The following is a 16,910-nucleotide window of genomic DNA, read 5'->3' as shown; positions in this document are numbered from 1 at the left end:
CTCCCCCACAAAACACCGCACATCCCCGCCGATGATGTAAGATGGAATGCGACCAGACTCGTCCCTGGCCCTTTCCCCCCCCCTTCCCTTCCTGCATCAGCCTGAACTGTCAAATTTAGCAAGAGCCGCAATGCCAAGTCATCCCTTTCGAATGAATAGCCATGCTCAGACACACGACGACGACTCTCCGGCTCATCCGCTACCCGTCAAGTGAGGCCTCGACAAATCATCCATGCTCGTCTGGGGAAGTGGAAACCGCTCAGCGGCCTTTCCAGTTGGCCGAACGAATCCGTCGCACGACTTCCAGGGGCCTTTCTAAGCAGCGGATACCCCCGTTGTCCTCAAGTCTCCGTCATCCCTAGGGAGGCGCAGTCGGTCAACCCTCATCCGAAACCATGCCATGAAGCTTGGTCCTCACAAGCATTGTCAGCTCGCCTCGCCGTCCAGTATTTCTCGATGGTGTTGTCGTCGCCTCCAGTGACCGTGAGGACTCAGCCCGCGATTCATGTCAACTGATTGCTTGCGCCACAGCCATCAGCCACCTCATACTCCTTCGGCCACATCCTCCATTGCGTCGTCCTCCTCGCTCGGCATGTTCTGATCCCTAAGAAGCAGAAGATCCTTGAGTTTCCGCCTGTTGTTGCGCCACGTGTACAAGTCTTCCTCCTTCTGATCCTTGATTGACGGTGTGACTTGGTTGCCGGCCTTGTCAAAAAGGTAGTCAGGGAGCTTGGTCCCATCATCGGGGTCGTATCGCTTGAACGACACTTGCGGCCCGTCCCCTACCTGCCAGGCGACTGGAAGCATGTGTAGATCCTCCACGTGATATTTGAGGTCCGCCAGTGTGGAGAATTCGCGAGGCGGCTGCTGTTGGGCACACTTGGCCCATCGACATCCAGCTGCTACCGTTTTGGTATGAACAATCGACACATGCTTTTGCAGAGTCGCAAAATTGTGAAGCTCGGCCCGACAACCCTCCCACTCACAGATGTACGTGTTGAAATGCGGGTTAAGACTCTTATAGATGTCTCGCGGCTTGGGTGAAGCTGCCTTTGGCGGTCGACCTCGCCGCTTTCCCGCGTACAGGGCGCCTGTCTTGGGCCTATCCGACCGCAGCTTTCTAGGCCCTGCCTCGCCGGCCTCCTGTGATGCTTTCTTGCCCATCAGATTTGGTCGAAAGCCCTTTGGTCGGCCGCGCTTGCGACGCTGCGGTGGAGGAGTCGCTGCCCCTAGTGAAGTCACCTCTGGCTCTTCTGGCTCATCTGTGACGGCTCTCGGTAAGACTGGCTTGGCGAGGCTCACGCCTACTTTTGCCTGAGCTGCTAGTCTTCTGAATTGGGGTGATAGATCCGATATCACCAGGTCGTCCGCATCGTCCTCGACTGTCCTCATCGGCGTCGTTCCTGTACGCTTGCTAGGACTCGATGGAAGAACTACGGCAAACGAGGACCGCGGCGCTGGCTGAGCTGTTGATGTCCTCGGCTTTGACTGAGCGACTGAAGCAGAAGAAGTCGGTGTTATGCTGCTACCCGGTCGGCTGAAAATCTTATCTAGGGTACGCTGTCGTGGGATAGGCGGATTGCTTGGGCCCTGTGAGGCGGACTCATTTTTGGTGCCCAAGTTCGTGGAAGATAGCGGTGGCATGGTGAATATGCTCAAATCGGACGAGTTCTAAGCTGAACAGTTGTCTTTGAGCATGTTGGTGAGCAAGGTGTAGTCGGTCTTGATAGGTTTGCTGTGTGTGTAGATGTGACGAGTTGCGATGACCTGTCGTGAGGTTTGCTGTGTGTAATCTGTGCAAGACTAACCTAGTGTCGAATTGTTGCGTATGAACAGTTCGAGGTACTCGAGAGATCGACCGGGTATGTTGTAAAGGTCGATCTTTGAGGTCGAAAAGATGAGCTAGCGACGCGTTGATAGGTTGCAGGCGCGACTGCTGGTCGAGGGAACTTAGGGAAGGAACTGGCAACAAGCGGGGCCTGCCCGTTTAGGGCGGTTCGCACCGCGCGCAAGGATGGATGCCGACACTTGCCTACCTAAATGGTAAGGTACCTTACTCGATGTCACTTATTCCTAGGTATTCACTTTCTTTGCTTCACAATAATAAGGTACAGACCCATCACATTGCTTTTTATTTGCCTTCTTCTCGCCGTACAGATGGCCTTTTTTTTATGACGGAGAAGTCGCAGGCAGATTATGATGCTAACGATGCAGTGTCTCCCACCGGCCTAGCAGGTTTAATAATCAATGTACCATTTCGATGGACATTGAAGGAGAAGAAGTCATCCAGCGTGGGAAACGAGTGAGTTAGAGAGAATAATAATAGGATTCGCAGACTAGACTATCAAGTGCATGGCATTGAGCTGAAAAATTGTTGATTAATGATCCCATTCACCATTTCTGAAGCCTTTTGCTAATCGATTCTTTGATGTTCGTTCCCTCGCGCCTCGCACCGGGTCGGAGGCCATAATTGGAGCTTGCTGGAGAGGGGGCATTAATAATCGGGCATCCCGTTCAGCCCTCCGCAAATGCCGTCATGGATCCGAGCAATGGTCTAATCTCACAATGCCCGGCCGACCACATGCAAGCCTCAATAAGACATAAAGCCACTGAACCCCTCATCTGCTCGCAGTATATCAATCGCATCTCACAGCGTCTCATTTCAATTGACAACTCCTAATTGATAACCATCTTGAAAACAACACTTCAAAACAACCCATATAGCAGATCGTCTGAACAATCATGGCATCCAAGTCATTCTACGCAATCATCTCCGGAGCGGGTTCCGGCACTGGTCAAGACTCACTTCTACCATAGCGTACGCACAGTCGAAGCTAATGTAACTACAGGCCGCGCAGCAGCCGTCCGTTTCGCAAAGGCGTACCCAGTCGTGCTCCTCGCTCGCAAGCCGGAGAGCTACAATGCCATCGTGGATGAGATCAAGCAAGCCGGCGGCCAAGCCTTCGGCATCACGGCCGATGCCACAGATGAGGCCGCCGTCAACGCCGCCTTTGAGACGATCAAGAAGGAATTGCCTGGAAGCAAGCTCGCTGCCGCCATTTACAATGTAAACGGTGGCTTTGCCCGCAAGCCGTTCCTCGAGCTGAAGCGGGAGGAGCTCGACGCCAGTCTTGATGCCGCGCCGTACGTGAGACCTCGTTACGAATTTCCTTGAAGGCCGACTAACACGCGCGGCGTATAGAAAGGGGTTCTTCACGTTCGCGCAGAAGACGCTTCCCCTTTTACTGGAGTCGGTTTCCGACTCACCTCACCCGCCTTCATTGATCATCACTGGAGCAACAGCATCCATCAAAGGTCTGTTTTGAGAGCGTGGATGCCCTGAATGATGACTGACTTTCTACCGCAGGCAGCGCACTCTTCGGAAGTTTTGCGGCGGGAAAGTTCGCTCTCCGAGCCCTGGGCCAGTCTTTGGCGCGCGAGTTCGGGCCGAAGGGTGTCCACGTGTCGCACGCCATCATCGACGGAGGCATCGATACCCCCTGGGGTAAATCCTTCGTTGCCAATGGCGGCGTAGAAGATGGCAAGATTTCACCAGATGCTGTAAGTGCATTGCAACAATACTTGACTGGACGTATTGCTAACAACATCAAGATTGCTGAAACTTACTGGCATTTGCACACGCAACACCGCTCCGCGTTCACTCAGGAGGTTGACATCAGACCGTACGTGGAAAAGTTCTGAGCAAGTGAGCGACACTGAAACTGAAGACGTAGGCAATAAATCCACGTCATGATTTGAATATAGCCACCGGCAGTCTCTGGCCTCTCTCTAAGTAGCCAAAGATCCTCAATTTATTCCATTGGTAGCCTCACGAGTACTCAACGTTGGAAGTTGATATGCACGCTGCGTACGTAGTCATACTTCATTGATTTTAGGTGTGAGAGTAGACGGATCTGCCACCGTGGCTTGGCGTAGCATTGACACGGCCTCCGGATGAACCTGGTCTTCCAGGTGCTCGGAATCGGCCTGTTTCGTGGTGATGCTCGCAGCCTCGGGCGCATACAAGAAGGCTTCTCCTCTTTTAGCAAGCTCAAGACCCGGACGCCTCGGCAGCCACCGGTTCTGGTACTACTGGCGGAACAGGGCCACCATTGATGGCAGCCAGACGTTCCTCTTCCCTCTTCTCACGGAGAGCATTGGTCTCGGCACGTAGCTTCTCCAAGTTCCACACTCCATCATCGTCGTCATCAGAGTCCTCCTCCTCGTCGTCCTCGGTTGTTCGCCAGTTGCCACTTTCGAACAGGGCACGACCAGTTGCTTCCTTGGCCTTCTTGGCCTGCTCCTCAGCCGCCTTCTTGTCCAGTCGTTCCTTCTTCCACTTGGCGAATGACTCCGGCGTGACCGGTGTGAGGGTGCCGGTAAGTTTGTGTCGCTCCGACTCGAGGAAGTCTTCCAAGGTAAGGGTCTTGAGAGGTGACTTGTCCATGAGGGCCTTTTCAGCCGCTCTCTGCTCCTTGGTCTTCAAGATGAATCTGTGACAGCGTTAGCATTGGAATTGACCGTTGAACTGATGTAACTTACCCTGGTGGCAGAGCATGCTTGTATTTGCACTTGTCGCCGCCGTTTGGACAGATCCAGAACCATCCGTATTTGCCATCTTCGATGGCCTCGACGAAGAACTTGCACACTTTGTCGGTGGTGGTCTGCTGGTTGCCCTTCTTGGAAAGAACGACAGAGCGAAGCTTCTCCTCGTCCCAGTCGGCAGAGGTCTCGACCTTCTTCTTCTCCTCCTCTTCCTTGCGGGTATCCGTGTACAGGTTCTTCTTTGACGTTTTGCGTTCGTCTTCGAGGTTGTGAGAGAACTTGCACTTCTTGCCCTTCTCACAGTTGCCTTTCTTGTAAAAGTTGCAGACAACTGTCTTTGGGTCGACACCAAATGGAACTTTTTGAATCTGAGCGGGCTTGTTCAGAAGCATTTCGGTCTCCCTCTTGGCCTCTTCCGCCGCCTTCTTCTCTCGTTCTCTCGCCTCTTTCTCCGCCTGTTTGCGCTTCTCTTCAGCACTGCCACCGTTCTTCATTGACGACGCCATCTGGGCGATCTGCCTCTGGGCCGCGCCACCCTTCTTGTTCTTCATGCCGAAGGTCTTGTCCTCGACCTTCACGGCCTTCTTGGCCGGCTTGTCCACTTTCTTGGGAGGCATCTTGGCGGGGTATTCGGTTTCTGGTGATGAGAAAAGATTGGTGGGCAGAAGCAAAAGTCTTCTGCTACGACTGAGAGACCGCTTCTGGCGGGTTTGATTTCGGTCGTGTTATTTTGGGATGTCGACAAACAGGTCGGTAGGGTCCGCTCAGATCGACGTAACGCAAAAAGTCATCACTGCAAATCCGAGAAGAGTGGGAGCGCCGTGGATGAAGTCAGAAGTTCAAGGCACGGTGGGCGGGTCACGTGAAGGGCTCACATTGGTGGGGGCGGAGCGTCACAGCAGAACTCGACCGGGGGGATGCGGCACTAAAGTGGAGGGCCGACTCAAGCACCAAGTCACTCCTAGCGTGGCCGGTCTAAGCGTGGACAGCAGCTCCAGTGGTCTAGTTGTCCGTTTGGTTGCCCATCAATATCCTCATCTCAAGCTTCATGTGCGCCGCGCCAGCAAGTCCAAATAACCCACCTTGACGAACAACCTCAACCCCTTCCATTGTTCTTCGGAAGAAAGACGCTCACTGTACGTTCAAGTCATTCTTTTCTCTTCCATGGCAGTATTAGTAAGAAAACTGACACCCAAACATAGAAATCCTCCCCCAAAGATCCTCGTCGAACATCGTCCAAAAGCACCATCGCGCAAACGACCCCGAGCCCATCATGATTTCCGACAACGATCTCTACCGCCTTGCGATCTTCCTTGGCTCTGCCGCCATGGTTCTTATTATCTTCTACCACTATGTAGAAGTCAACACGGAAGAGGAAAAGCCCGAGAAAGCAGTACGATCCGCGAAGTCCGCCAAAGCAGTGTCCTAGAAGACCACAAAACGGCGCAAGTGAGGTAGTCGGGTGCCATGGGACATTCGCTGTAAGATACACATGGCGATAGTGACTTGGGATTCCTGCGGTCTCCCTGGAACAGTCGAGAATGGAGGCTTGAGGCGACATATCGAGCGACGAGAGGGGACATCCATGTCAAAGGGTACAGGTGATGTCGAACACGGCCTTTCAAGGGGTTGATAATCGGATGTTCCTCCCTCAACAGAAGACAGAGCTTTGCAATTTATTGCAGTCAAAGAAGCAAACACCAGGAGCGTCTACAAGCTCTTACCCTCCAAAATCGAAACATCAGAGCATCACCATTGAGAGGCCAGTCTAATCTGGCTCTGCGTTGCAATCTCGTGATGAACATCGACTTTGTGCAAGATCCCACGGTATCATCTCCATATTATGACCTAGCAATGCCATGAAACGACACCAAAATCTACGATATGAGCTCCCAACCTTCGCTCTCTCTGAGTAAATGCCGTGTATGCCTCACATTCGTAGACCATGCTACACCCTATTCCAGACACTGACTGTGGCGCTAATCAAATCTGTGGGATCAATCGTGTTTTGAGTGACACCAGAGCATGTTGGTTGGAGAGTTGTCTGCCTTAATCATTCCAAGCCCTGCTTCAGCTTCTCTTCTCTTCTGGCAAGGCGCATTCGAACACAGCGCCAAAGAGAAAGGAGCTGTAAACAGTTCCAAGCAACCCGACCAGCTGCTTCCCGAAATGGAACAATTGGAAGGCACAAACAGGGGATGTGTGGCTGAGGAGGCAGCAGCTCTGGCGGATCCTTCACGTCCTAGAACGGACTAGCGCGGCCAATCAAAACTTCCCGCTGTCAATGGGGTCCTCAGGCCCCCCTTGTTTTGGTCAGGCGCGCCGCAGCCTGCCGCTCCGCTGGCACCAGGCCCCGTCTCCTTTCCCATCTCGCCCTTCTCCCGCCCATTCTATCCATCCCGCAACCTCTCTCCTTCCAAAAGACAAACCTCTTCGCCCAACATCTAACAGACCCCTCGACCTCAAATCCAAACCTTTTCTTCTTCAGCTGCATCGTCAAAAAATTTGCGCAGCTCCTGTATTCTGTACCTCTTTCTTCAGACCGACCACTCCTCGCGCGCAAGCCTCTACGCGTCAAAGTTTGATTCTTCATCACATCAGCACTTCGTTTCGCATCACGCTCTTCACGACCTAATAATACTTGAAGAGATCCATCGACCAGCTGCTACTCCATCGCAGCACTATCCCAAGCAAATCATTCCACCAAACAAATCCAACCCCAGAATCATCATGTCTGGAAAGCTTGACCAGTCTCTCGACGAGATTCTCTCGACCCAACGTCGCTCTGCCGGCGGACCCGGCCGTCGCTCTCAGCGTCGATCCACTGGTGGTCGCCCTGCGGCCGCTGCCCCAGTCGGCGGTGTTCAGAAGACATTGCGACCTGCGCGCGGCGCCGCCGCCAACAAGCCTAATGCCGCCAAGCCCGCGCAAGGCTCTGGTGACAGCAAGGTCATCGTGAGCAACCTGGTAAGCCACTCCCCTTCCCCCATCAATCCTGGTGCAAGCTAACGCATACAAAGCCCAAGGATGTCAACGAGCAACAGATCAAGGTATGTTGCCGATAAGGCTCTTCAGCCCTCGGACTTTGTTCGACATGTTATTTCTCGCCTGCTCTCCTTCCCAATCGGCGTCGTAGCGAGATCAAATCCACTGTGGCCATTGCCACTTCCCAAACGGAATCTGTCAAGACGCCACCAAGACTCCTTCCTCGATGTCTGCGATCCTGAGATACGGCGCAGAGCTCATCAGAAGTTGAGCACGTCCCTGTCGCGCGAATACAGTACACACTTGAGGTAGCCTGGTCAGCACCCAAGCAATTGGTACAGCCGACTGAAAAGATGGGACGTTGGCTGTCTTTGACGGATATCCACATGACCAGCTTGGTCTGGTACCGCTCATCAGCATGACAATGCGATATGAAGCCCTTTCCAGCGAGCAAAGCAGTGAGCAACGTCGCAGTACAGGCCAGGGCGGCTTCGATATATAGCTTCACTGCTATCGATTCGCCAACCTACAACAACGGATGGCCTTTTAGCGGGGGGTTGGAGCTTAGTGCACATGGCTATTTGGGTCTGAAACGCCCCTCATGGTGTTACGGTCATGTGTTACGATGCTCCCCTACAGCAGCTGTTACGACTTGGGGTGATACCCTCCGACTTGATGGCAACTGAGCATGAGGCAGCCATGGCTCAAAACGGGGCTTTTTGGGGATGGACGCTGGCGCGCGTACTAACGCTCACTGCTCTGCTCGCTGCCAATCTCTTGTGCTCCGGTCGACTATTGGATTTCTGCCGATGTCTTGCCCCTTGTGCGGCTCGGGTTCGGACGACGCTCGTGATTGAAACCATCAACGCTTACGGATAACTAACATCGACTTTCCCATCAGGAGTACTTTCTCACATCAGTTGGACCCATCAAGAGAGTCGATATCTCTTACGGACCCAACTCTGTCAGCCGTGGCATTGCCAACATCACTTTCCGCGAGGCGGATGGCGCTAGCAAGGCCTTCCAGAAGTTGAACGGCCTTCTTGTCGACAACCGCCCGATCAAGGTATGCTCTTCGCAATGTGCCCTTCCATGAACTCTCTAACGGGTATTAGATTGAGATTGTCGTTGGTGCTTCTCAAGCAGCGAACGTCATCCCCCCTGCTAAGAAGACTCTTGCTGAGCGCACCACGTAAGTAACCAGCTCCAAAATCGCATGAGTGCATGCTGACAAGAAAACAGGCAACCCAAGGCTCAGCCCAAGTCTGCAGCCAACAACAAGCGCAACAACGCAAACGCTGGTAAGGGTGGCCCTGCCGCCGCTGGTGCTGGTGGCAAGAAGCAGCCTCGTCCCAAGCGTACCGGCCGTCCTGCAAAGAAGACGGCAGAGGAGCTTGACTCTGAGATGGCCGATTACTTCGAGTCTGGCGCCAACCCCAATGAGAACGCGGCTGCCGCCGCTCCGGCTCCGGCTGCTGCCAACGGCGACGCTGCTATGGAGGATGAGATCATGTAAACGGCATATGGCTACTACAGACTCATTAACAGATCGCCGGGCACTGAGGAGGTCAAAGTGGCACATCGCGTGGGGGGCTCCCTTCAACTTTCCTTACGTGCGCGTCTCCAAAACTCTCAAACAGATTGCTGGAAGGAGAGAAGAACGGAGGTTACGGGATTATGGCTTTGGTTTCGACATGTTTTGGTTTCTTTCAAGCTCTCAGACTGCCTCCCTTGGCCTTCCGGCAACTACCCCCAAACATCACAAAAACACAGATCACGGCTCCATTGAGCCGGAACACTACATTACCCATCTGCTTCGCCCAGGTTATAGCAGGGCATGTATTATAGCGATCCCCAAGTCGGACAGACTTTAATACAAAAAGCGCCGAGCCCCCAACTTGAACTTGATTAATGCTACGTGAGATCCTTTGTCAGGCGGCTGTGGTGAGATAAACACTCGGTCTGAGGCGAAGTCATGTAGCTTGCGGCCAGAGCGTGTAGAAGAATATGTGTCTGTAGATAAAGGAACAAGGCTAGCCTCAGATCGATTCGCCGTCTCCTAACTATGCGTAACTCTTTGTAAACCGGAGGGGTATGGACAGAGATCACGAATCGCCTTTGCGGAGGAATTACTCCCGTAGTGAGGCTCGGAAGAAAACTTAAAGAACCATGAGATCCATTCGCTAAATGCCCACTACACCTTGAGTTCTCATTGGAGATAAATAGAAACCAGTCCCAAAGATCACGGATCGTCTTTTCTTTTTGTCTTTTGATTCGAAAGAGTACATTCAGAGTCGTTAGTCTAGAGCGGTATCCACGGGCGTTGCAGCCAAGTATGTTGGCCTAAGTGCCGGGAAAGTCGTCTCGGGGTGCGTGATAAAGGAAGAAATTGCTCATTTCGCAGCAGCCTTGTCAGCGGCAGGGGCGGCCTTGCCGTCGTCCTCCTCGCCCTCCAAGGCAGGCATGTCATCGTCATCCTCGTCATCTTCCTCATCCTCCATATCTCCCAGACCTTCCATACCCGGTGCGCCGCCGCCGCCAAGCTTGGAGAAGTCGATGCCGCCGAAGTCGCCGCCGCCGGGGCCACCCATGCCAGGCATGCCACCTAGTAACCCAACGTGTTAGTCTTTGAACTTCAAAAGGCTCTGTTACACCATACTCTGCCACCGTGGGGCGTTGGTTCAGAGGGGGATTTGCAAAACACGTACCCATACCGCCGAACTGAGAGAAGTCCTCCTCAGCAGCCTCATCCTGCTCGTCCTCGTCGACCCACTTGTCGAAGTCGGTCTTCAGGAAGTGGACCTTCTTGGCCTCCTTGAGCAGGCGGGGCCAGTACTCCTCCTTGAGTTCCTTCTTTTGAAGCTTGAATTCGACATTCTTGCCGGTGTGGTTGACCTTGCTCTCAGCGGGGTCGATCTCAGCGTACAGCTCGAGATCAACGGCATACGAGCGCTTCAGAGAGTCGGAGGTACCGCTGAAGGACAGGCCGGTAGGCTTCAGGTCGACCTTGAGGCTGGACTTGGGAACATCGGGAACGGTAATCGTCAGGTAGACGAAGTTCTTGGAGGCGTCTGAGGAGCTGGAGCGCTGAGCCCAGAGAACTGTGGGGGGAAACCGGGTTAGCTTCGGCGCAGGTTCCGACTTGAAGCAAGGTTGTGTCTTTGAAGAATGAACACATCAAGAATTGCAGGCGGATGTAGGAGTCGGCGATTAAATTCCTAGAATGCGCCAAAGGGGAGATGAGCTTATACGTACCCTCAGGAGTTTGTGTGGTGGCAGACATTTTGTTGGTGGGAATTTGTCGAGCAGGGAGCTATGACGGGGGATGAGGGGTAGGTTGATTCACGCGAAGCGCAAATGTGTCGCAAGTAGGCAATCGCGTTTAGCAAATTGGCCTAGTAAGAAGGGGTATTATGTGTAGAAGTTGTGCAGATATCGACAACGACTGTTGGAGTTGAAGGAGTTGAGAGTGTGTGGAAGAGAGAAGCTGGAGGGGGTTGTGAGGCTACAGGTTTGAAAAGGCTGGGCCCTTGGTTGGGGTGAGGCCGGGTGGGTTCCAGTTACCGCCTGGAGATCACGGGCAATTGTAGAAGGCGCTCGAATCCGAAAGATTTGGTAGTAACCCACACAAGTAGGCAGGCGGCAAGAAGCACAGAGCACCTACCTCGCAGCACTAGTAGCACTACCTTAACAGCTCCAGGCTGGCACTGGCACTGGGGGCCAACTGGTGCTGCCACCACCACTGGGCCGCTGCGGACCGGACCCTGGCAGGGCTGAACGCACTGTACACTTAGAAATCCCGTCTCCTTTTCCCCCTCCAAGTTTCCCTCCTCCCTCCTGTCCAGTCCAGGGTTGTTATTTTTTTCCTATTCCTCTTTTTGGCTGTGCCAGGTACCTGGCCGAGCCTCTTCTTGCCTTTCCAGCTGCTGCCAGGTACTTCGTTCTGTGTGGGACTTTTGCTCCAGATGCAAGTACCTGTTTCCCTGTCTTCCCCTCTTTGCTAGACGTTGGCTTCACAGCCGAAAGAGCTTTCCAACCCCCCTGCAACCCCACGAAATAGGCGTAAGAAGCATTCTGAGTGGATAGATGTCGCCTGCCTGCAGCTCTTGGTGAGGCGCATCATAGCAGACGCATGCACAAAACAAAATCTACCCCGAGCAGTCTGTTCCTTTGTGTCAACTAATGTAAGGCGATCTGGAATCTTTGATCTCCCAGCGAGACGAAAGTCTGTTCTTCGTCATGTTTCCCAGTCCCTCAGTGTCGGAGCCGTCACCCATCCGGGCCCGAGCACCCAGCTGCTCGATATCTATGTATAGGTAGCCAGCATGCCAACGTAACTTCGTCTTGTCTTCCGACGCGGGTCATCTAAGGCAGGCAGTGAGATCATCGTGGGCCCTTGCCGATTCCCTTATCCACCAGGGGTCTCATTTGCTGCAATACGGGCCGCCCGGAACGTGCGATTCGCCTGCCTACGTGATACTGACTGCCCGCACTCGGATTCCCAAACCGTCCGCTGGATGACAAAGGGGCGAGCATCTTTCCACTCGACTGAGAGACTTCTAATCCTGCCAATGGTTACCGATTGAATGGCATTTAGATTTCAGGATTAACTTAGCGCTGCAGTTATTGACTCAAAATGCGTTTCCTGTTGTTGCCAAGATGCCAGTCCAGCCAGCCGAAGCTTTCCTGGCCACCGTTCGGCGTCAAGCACACACATCGCTTAATGCGGTATTCCATATATGCATGCCCCCCTATACTCGCACTCATCTGAATACATACATATCGATTCTGCTTTCCCCACGTGACGACTATCCCCCACTACGAGCCGTATCAGTCGATGCGGCAAGCAGGGAATGACGACACATCGCTTCCCAACCCAAGGCAGCGCTGATTAAACCTGGCAACCGACGAGGCTGGCGACAGCCTAACACAACGCGCTACGAATAACCATCCACTAAATATCATCGCGACGCCTCGGATTCCAGGGCTCCTCGTATAGAAGGTCTTCTTGGGCCCTTTTGTTGTTTGTCGGTTTGCACAACATGGAGACACTCAGAGCCATATTCGTAAAGCCTGATCCGCAGCAACAGGTAGGTTACGCCCATCATGAATGATGGATCTAGAGAGGTTTCTAACGAGCTTGTACCTGGACAGCTGCGGAAATGCAACGCTCTTATCCGCTCGAATATCCGTAAACTCGACCGCGACATCAACCAGGTTAGGCAAGTCGAGGCCAAGACGAAGAACCTCATCCTCCAAGCCGACAAGCGAGCCCAACGAGACCCCACGAGACAGAAGCAAGCACAGAAGGAAGCCCGCGACTTTGCGCGGGAGCTTATCCGGGCGCGAAAGACGAGTAATCGCCTAGTCACCTCCAAAGCGCAACTCAACAGCGTGCAGATGCAGGTCAATGAGGCATTTGCCGTCAGGAAGATTGAGGGCAGCATCCGCGCGAGCGTCGGCGTGATGAAGGACGTCAACCGGTTGATTCGGCTACCCGAGCTGGCCGGCACGATGCAGGAATTGAGCGCGGAGCTGATGAAGGCCGGTATCATCGAGGAGATGGTTGGCGAGAGTCTGCCCGAGGACTTGGACGAGTTCGAAGAGGAGGAGGCCGAGGGCGAGGTCGACAAGGTCCTTGGCGAGATCCTGAAGGATCGCATGTCGAAGGAGAAGCTGCCCGCTGCGCCGGTTACGCAAGAGCCCAAGCCGGTCGAGGTCGAGGAGGAGGAGGAGGATGCCGAGGCTATGATGAACCAGATGCGCAACAGACTGGAGGCCTTGCGGAGCTAAAGGCTTGCATATCGATAAATACGGCGTACGGTGTTTTGTTTCGCGGACCAGTCAGTTTGGCTTTCTTGCAGGCAACATTTCACATTGGTCTGGAGACAGTGACGAAGACACGCCCAGACTTGGAGGAGCCTCTGACAGCGATCTGTCGCGTGGTTCACAACCCCACGGTTGCTATGGCTCATGTTGTGCTCTCGGGTCATCTTCATATTTCGTCTGGCGTTTGGAGTAGCCATCATTCAGAGGTAAACATTCTCTTCACGTTTTGAACGGCCAGATGACCACTGGTCGAAGGGCATTCTATGATTTCTCTCGCTTGGCTATTTGAATGAAGTCAGAGACCTGGGAAGAGAGTCTTCAAATCGGAACAATGAACTATATTCTTCCAACACAATGGTTTCATCTGCCAGACCCCTAGTGACAATGGAAGTAGTGAATAGTTGATGATCGCAGATACAACGAGCTGGGCCAACAGAGGACACATTCTTTGATCCGCCATGCCTGATCACTTTGCGGTAACTATTTTGATCCAGCCTGCCTCCACCGGACTACCCGATGCCAGATTCGCCGGAAGCCCAGCCCTACGTATCCTCATCACGTCGGCGGCTCTTCACCTTAGGATGTCCGCCGAGCCTTACATGGCCATTTTCCTGCTAGAGACAACATCGATGCCGTTGGAATCTCACGAAAGCATCTGAGCACTACCCCTTGCTCATTTCTGCCTCGTTCTGTCCTCCAACTTGACTGATGTGCTGCCTGATCCTTCGCGGCTAGCTTCCCTGTCTCTCCGTCAAGGCGATGGATCGACCAGTCATGGACGGTTCTTGCCAGCCATCTTCTCACAGTCACAAACAAGCTTTGTGATTCCTCCCATTAGTGATCACTTGTAGAAACCGTTGGAACCAATGGTGTACGATGTTTACCCGCTTGGAAGTGGCCCCTCTGGCCTGGGCCTCCGTTTCTGTATTCTCAAAGAGTGTCAAGTTTCCACGCTCAACTCACAGTCTCCGTTTGCTTTTCCCAACTCCATGGTCCCGAGAATTCCCAGAAACTCTCCGAGTAGTTCAGGACTCTAAAGCTGAAATACTTTGGCTCCTAGTATCCGTACCTCTCCATGACTTGTTTTCCAAGGAGCCTAGAAGCACTTCCGCCCGCCGTGGGGATCTTCTTTGAGGGGATCTTCGTATAGGAATGACAGTTTGACCTAGTAAATGGGCAAGATACTAGTCCAAAAAGCAGGACTAAGATGGTAACGGCTTCAATACGAAGAGGAGATGGGACATAAGCTGGAGAGACGGAGAGCGGGAAAGAAGGAAGATGAGAAAGGGGAGGGTACCTGTTGCAAGCTGGCTGATAATGCCGAGAAAATTTCTGTTCACGATGCTCCCATGCTTCACCGCGACTGAGCTCGAAGGACAAACAATCCCACGTGCAGAGATGGGTGCTGACACACGCACAATCAAAACTTAGGAATCGGCGCCTCCACTCTGACATGGCGGCATCGGTCCCGATAGTCTCCACAACGGAGCGGGACGCATCTCACCAAGCAAAGCCACCGCCTTATCAAATACCGACATGGTTCTTAGCTAAGCCGTCAACGTCTGCCCCGTCTTCCCATCGCCAAGTAGGCAGGACGTCATGTTCTGCATTATTGCGTTGGCGGGGCTGGGGAAATGAGATGCTGCAGCTCGACTATCTTACACAATGCTTTGCTAACCCAGCCTGCTGGCTCGGCTTGCGTAGGGTCCTCTCAGTCACATCGGCTCTGTCAAGCTTAGTCAAGCCCACGCATCGACTCCCTCCCAAGCAACGAGATCTCGGAAAAAAATCCCAATTCCATGATGGAGACCGGATTTACAGAGAAGAACGGCAAAGCTGACCTCTTTTCTCCGCAATCTCAATATGCTGGTGTGGGTCGCACAGAGCGGAGTTCCACCTCAAAGCAACCCAGGGCCGCTCGGTAAGCGTGAACCACCCAATGACAAGCCTCACAAACTACCGAAGAGGCTTGACGTTTTCGCTGCCGACATTGGACGAACCGGGGGAGCTTACTAACGTACAGCGTTTTGGTTACCGAATGCTTGTCAAGGTTCGAAAGCCATGCGGCTTTTCCCATCGTCGACTTCAGCATGTTTCCTAATGGGGAAATTTCCTGTCAAGGAGGGACGGGCAAGGCTTCGACGATGCCCTGCATCTTGCATGTCGTCTAGTCGGAAGTGCTTCCTATGCCGATGGGATTTGAGGCTATTGGAAACCCCACAGCTTGATAACGCGTTTGGCTTGGTCATGGACAGCCAGACAGACGTCCTTTCACAATGCTGGCTGGCTTGACGGAGTCTGCTCCGATGTGAGGGACTTTGGTCACTGATGCTCCTATGACTCGGGGTTGTTTCTGCTTCTACTGTGTATCGTCAGATTTCTGTATAAGAAGAGAGAAGGGCCTTGCCTCTAGTTGTCGTTTTTCCTTCCATCCTCATCCAGCAGACAATTCAAGAACAGTCTCCTTCATCTCAAAGACTCAACCGGCTCTCCAAAAGACTAGACCTCAAGACATCCTCTTTCAAGATGAAGTTCTCCATGACTGTCGCCGTCTCGGCGCTCTTCTCCGCCGTTGCCAACGCTGATGGTAAGCTACCCAGCGCAATAACTTCATCTCAAGCCTCGGAAAGAGCACAGCTTTACTAACACGGGAGTCAAGCCGTGCCCTGGGAGAGGCTCAACAAGAACGACTCGATGCTGCTCGTCGTCGACATGCAGGAGGGTCTCTTCAACCTCGCCCGCGACTTCGATCCCACCCTCTACCGCAACTCGATGCTCGCTCACACCTCCCTGGCCAAGGTCTTTGACCTCCCCGTCGTCCTGACCACCTCCGCCGAGACCGGTATGAATCCCTTCAAGCTCTGCCATTGCTTCCTAAACGCTGACAAAGAAAACACAGGTCCCAACGGCCCCCTCCCCCAGGAGATCCTCGACATGCACCCCACCGCGCCCCTGATCAAGCGCAACGGCGAGGTCGACGCCTGGGACAACGCCGACTTCCGCGACGCCGTCCGCGCCGCCAACAAGTCGCAAATCATCCTCGCCGGAATCACAACGGACGTCTGCACCACCTTCCTCGCCCTCTCCCTCCGCGCCGAGGGCTACTCCGTCTGGGCCAACGTCGAGGCCTCTGGCACCACCACCGAGCTCATCCGCGACGTCTCCAACGACCGCATGGCCGCCGCCGGCGTCCAGGTCGTCTCCCTCTTCTCCATCTCCCTCGACCTCATGCGCGACTGGCGCAACACCCCCGGCGCCCTCGAGCTCTTCTCCTGGCTCGACACCTACTACCCCGCCTACGGATACATTGCCCGCGGCCACCGCGCTGCCGTGAACAACGGTTCCGTCTCTGCGGCGCAGGAGACTCTGCCTCTGTAAAGGAGTAGATGCAACACTTGATTGCTCTCTTCGTTGAGGATGGGAGGATGGTATGATTCCCGAAAATAATGACTGTGGAATATAATGGGTGAGCTTAGAATGCTCGACATGGTTCCATGAACTTCATCTTCTTGTCTCTCATTAATGAGCCTCCGCGGCTATTCTAGAGATCT

At 53.7% G+C, this 16,910-nt stretch overlaps 7 protein-coding genes across 7 annotated transcripts; 4 read left to right on the top strand and 3 right to left on the bottom strand.

The window, feature by feature from the left end:
• Positions 1 to 543: 543 nt before the first annotated feature.
• BDP81DRAFT_447451 (uncharacterized protein) lies at positions 544 to 1,644 on the bottom strand (the record flags this gene model as incomplete). The annotated part of the gene is made up of 1 exon (XM_060592186.1): positions 544 to 1,644. One exon carries the CDS (start codon positions 1,642 to 1,644, stop codon positions 544 to 546), a length of 1,101 nt encoding a protein of 366 aa, XP_060448449.1.
• A 1,098-nt stretch (positions 1,645 to 2,742) lies between these two features.
• BDP81DRAFT_447450 (short-chain dehydrogenase) lies at positions 2,743 to 3,702 on the top strand (the record flags this gene model as incomplete). Its single annotated transcript, XM_060592185.1, has 5 exons — positions 2,743 to 2,794; positions 2,850 to 3,144; positions 3,203 to 3,315; positions 3,368 to 3,561; positions 3,613 to 3,702. The coding sequence occupies 5 exons, from the start codon at positions 2,743 to 2,745 to the stop codon at positions 3,700 to 3,702; spliced, it is 744 nt and encodes a 247-aa protein (XP_060448448.1).
• A 349-nt stretch (positions 3,703 to 4,051) lies between these two features.
• BDP81DRAFT_313590 (uncharacterized protein) lies at positions 4,052 to 5,162 on the bottom strand (the record flags this gene model as incomplete). The annotated part of the gene is made up of 2 exons (XM_060583906.1): positions 4,052 to 4,493; positions 4,543 to 5,162. The coding sequence occupies 2 exons, from the start codon at positions 5,160 to 5,162 to the stop codon at positions 4,052 to 4,054; spliced, it is 1,062 nt and encodes a 353-aa protein (XP_060448447.1).
• A 1,773-nt stretch (positions 5,163 to 6,935) lies between these two features.
• BDP81DRAFT_421941 (uncharacterized protein) lies at positions 6,936 to 9,427 on the top strand. Its single transcript, XM_060589947.1, has 5 exons — positions 6,936 to 7,512; positions 7,566 to 7,595; positions 8,432 to 8,596; positions 8,646 to 8,722; positions 8,773 to 9,427. Exons 1-5 carry the CDS (start codon positions 7,276 to 7,278, stop codon positions 9,044 to 9,046), a joined length of 783 nt encoding a protein of 260 aa, XP_060448446.1. The 5' UTR covers positions 6,936 to 7,275; the 3' UTR covers positions 9,047 to 9,427.
• Positions 9,428 to 9,517: 90 nt separating this feature from the next.
• On the bottom strand, positions 9,518 to 10,951 carry BDP81DRAFT_184403 (HSP20-like chaperone). Its single transcript, XM_060582325.1, has 3 exons — positions 10,786 to 10,951; positions 10,239 to 10,631; positions 9,518 to 10,135 (listed from the first exon to the last, which is right to left on the bottom strand). The coding sequence occupies exons 1-3, from the start codon at positions 10,811 to 10,813 to the stop codon at positions 9,924 to 9,926; spliced, it is 633 nt and encodes a 210-aa protein (XP_060448445.1). The 5' UTR covers positions 10,814 to 10,951; the 3' UTR covers positions 9,518 to 9,923.
• A 1,621-nt stretch (positions 10,952 to 12,572) lies between these two features.
• BDP81DRAFT_391891 (Snf7 family protein) lies at positions 12,573 to 13,323 on the top strand (the record flags this gene model as incomplete). Its single annotated transcript, XM_060587612.1, has 2 exons — positions 12,573 to 12,620; positions 12,685 to 13,323. The coding sequence occupies 2 exons, from the start codon at positions 12,573 to 12,575 to the stop codon at positions 13,321 to 13,323; spliced, it is 687 nt and encodes a 228-aa protein (XP_060448444.1).
• Positions 13,324 to 15,876: 2,553 nt separating this feature from the next.
• Positions 15,877 to 16,737, top strand: BDP81DRAFT_512905 (isochorismatase; the record flags this gene model as incomplete). The annotated part of the gene is made up of 3 exons (XM_060595807.1): positions 15,877 to 15,946; positions 16,019 to 16,201; positions 16,259 to 16,737. Exons 1-3 carry the CDS (start codon positions 15,886 to 15,888, stop codon positions 16,735 to 16,737), a joined length of 723 nt encoding a protein of 240 aa, XP_060448443.1. The 5' UTR covers positions 15,877 to 15,885.
• Between the last annotated feature and the right edge of the window lie 173 nt (positions 16,738 to 16,910).

The sequence above is a fragment of the Colletotrichum phormii genome (genome assembly GCF_030913505.1).
Source record: "Colletotrichum phormii strain CBS 102054 chromosome Unknown BDP81scaffold_5, whole genome shotgun sequence".
Classification (NCBI taxonomy): Eukaryota; Fungi; Ascomycota; class Sordariomycetes; order Glomerellales; family Glomerellaceae; genus Colletotrichum; species Colletotrichum phormii.
The sequence above is the reverse complement of the archived record's forward strand: the minus strand, read 5'-3'. Positions and strand labels throughout refer to the sequence as shown.

What these genes read in the sequence shown, in the direction of transcription:
- BDP81DRAFT_184403 (XM_060582325.1), bottom strand. Translation starts at nt 10,813, where the DNA reads ATGTCTGCCACCACACAAACTCCTGAGG. An exon ending in CACCACACAAACTCCTGAGG is followed by an intron (nt 10,632 to 10,785) that starts GTACGTATAAGC and finishes TTCCCCCCACAG; the next exon opens with TTCTCTGGGCTCAGCGCTCC. An exon ending in CTCTCAGTTCGGCGGTATGG is followed by an intron (nt 10,136 to 10,238) that starts GTACGTGTTTTG and finishes TTGGGTTACTAG; the next exon opens with GTGGCATGCCTGGCATGGGT.
- BDP81DRAFT_421941 (XM_060589947.1), top strand. Translation starts at nt 7,276, where the DNA reads ATGTCTGGAAAGCTTGACCAGTCTCTCGACGAGATTCTCTCGACCCAA. An exon ending in AGGTCATCGTGAGCAACCTG is followed by an intron (nt 7,513 to 7,565) that starts GTAAGCCACTCC and finishes ACGCATACAAAG; the next exon opens with CCCAAGGATGTCAACGAGCA. An exon ending in TCGACAACCGCCCGATCAAG is followed by an intron (nt 8,597 to 8,645) that starts GTATGCTCTTCG and finishes AACGGGTATTAG; the next exon opens with ATTGAGATTGTCGTTGGTGC.